Raw genomic sequence first — 1,994 nt, forward strand, 5'->3', positions numbered from 1 at the left:
TTTTAGCTATTTAACATAATTGTGTTTTAACTTTGAGCTAGTTACAACCATGAATGAAATCCAAACTCGTTCAGGCGAATTTCACTGCGGGACTTAAAAATATTGAGGAGGTTTGGTTTGGACGAAGTACGGATACAATACCGAAAATAAATTAGCGAATTATCCTTTCCATCCTTTGGAGTTTTACTATAAAAAGAAACGGGGTATGCTGGAGAGAGGACTGTGAACGAGAACCAAGCTGTAAAAGCAGTACCTTGACGGCACTCGACTGTAAGTCGTCAAAACTAACGCCGGCTGTTTGCAATGGTTTAACCGGTCCTCCGACACGCGAGTCAATTGATTTTATCGGTTTGCCGATAAGGAAGAACTGAATTCTTGTAGAAGCTTCATCGCTGTAAGGGTACACTTTTCTCGTTTACTTTTTCCCAAATTTTCAATTTTGTTTAGTGAAAAACATCTCCGGGTGACTGAAAAATTGGCATAAACAGTGCAACATAATTTGGCGGGATTTCGGTTAAAGTCTGCAAAAAGGTGTGAAGTGCGAGCGGTCGAATTTTAAATTTACTGAAAACTGATAGAATGACGAATGTTAATAGGATCAAAGTGGTGGTGCTAGGCAGCCCAAGAGTTGGAAAATCAGGTAAATTGAATGCTTTAATTTAGACTCTATTTTTTTATTAAATCGGTTTCAAAACGACTTAAAAAATTAAAATATTTGTAGTCATTTTTGGACATTCTAGCTAAAATCATCTGTTGATATTGGGTCAATTCTGAACATTCACGTATAACTGTCCTTTTATTGGATGCGTTATTGTGTAGCCATTTCCTGAGCAAAATTTTATCTGCTTCTTGATTTATCTGTTCCAATAGGCACTTAGAGAGCATGACTTGTACAACAGCCCTTTTGCATATTCTGTCATACTTAATCAACTTGCTTGCAAAATGTTGCAAGCGTATCCTGTTTTTTTTTCAATTGCTATGGCTCGCACTGGCTATCAAATCCTAAATGTGAAATGTATTTAAGTTGAACTGAACTCACTGAACCGATGTATATAAGTTCTTGTGCTACTTGATCAAGTTATTTCATGGTCATTCTTACTTCACTCATCGAATTCTGGAACGAATATGATAAATACCTATAAGACTTAACATTCTCCAATTTTTTCGCGTTTCCAGTTTTCCGATTAAGTTCGGGATTTGTAGGGCAATATTAAACTGAAAACAATACATCTCAATAAACAAACTTATCGATAAAACTAAAACATGAATAACCGGCTTCTTTAAATGTAAATTGGCTTAAAATTGCCATTAAATACAAATAAATCTATGAATTGGCACTATTTGATGCAATATAAATATTTATTTATAGTGGAGAAGCAAGAACTTAAAAATACGTTTGAAGACTATAACAATTAAAAAAAATTAATAATTACATATACATATTGAATTGTTATAATGTCGTGTTATCATATTTTCGTTCAAATAAGTATTTGGAGATTTGATTTTTTTGAGATAAGATTTTTTTAAATTTAAACTTTTTAGTTTTAATGAAAAAATGCTTTTTTCTAAGATTTTTTCAATTACTTGAGTATAATTTCTTTTATTTAATTTGCATTTATTGTTTGCGAATTTGTCGCAACACATTCTTTCCGCATTGAGATTTTTAGATTAAAATAAAAATATATTAAAAGACTTTTTTGATTTCGTTCATCGCGTACTAATTATACAGGGTTAGTCACGCTATACGGCACGGACGTTTGCGGCTAGCCAGTTTGTTTTTTGCAAAGTATTATTTGATGAATCCACAGACGCCTATCGGGTGCACATTTTAAAAATATTTTTGTAATGTACAGAGTGCCCGAAAAGCCCTAAAAGTATCAAAGTTGTGTTTTTCTAAATGAAATATCCTATATATTATTGCATTTTTGGATTCTCTGAGCGAAATAAGTGTTTGTTTTAATAAGATTTATAATGTCTAAATCTAAAGGTTTTTT

General features: G+C 32.3%; 1 protein-coding gene across 1 annotated transcript in view; it reads left to right on the forward strand.

The window, feature by feature from the left end:
- The first annotated feature begins 211 nt into the window (after nt 1-211).
- LOC109541881 (ras-related and estrogen-regulated growth inhibitor) overlaps nt 212-1,994 on the forward strand; it is a 292,322-nt gene continuing 290,539 nt past the window's right edge. The window contains exon 1 of the mRNA XM_019910878.2: nt 212-640. Within this exon, the coding sequence (XP_019766437.1) occupies nt 580-640 (61 nt within the window). The 5' untranslated portion in view covers nt 212-579. The remainder of the gene's footprint in view (nt 641-1,994) is intronic.

The sequence above is a fragment of the Dendroctonus ponderosae genome, unplaced genomic scaffold (genome assembly GCF_020466585.1).
Source record: "Dendroctonus ponderosae isolate FM_Combo_2020 unplaced genomic scaffold, Dpon_F_20191213v2 Dpon_F_20191213_1, whole genome shotgun sequence".
NCBI classification, from domain to species: Eukaryota; Metazoa; Arthropoda; class Insecta; order Coleoptera; family Curculionidae; genus Dendroctonus; species Dendroctonus ponderosae.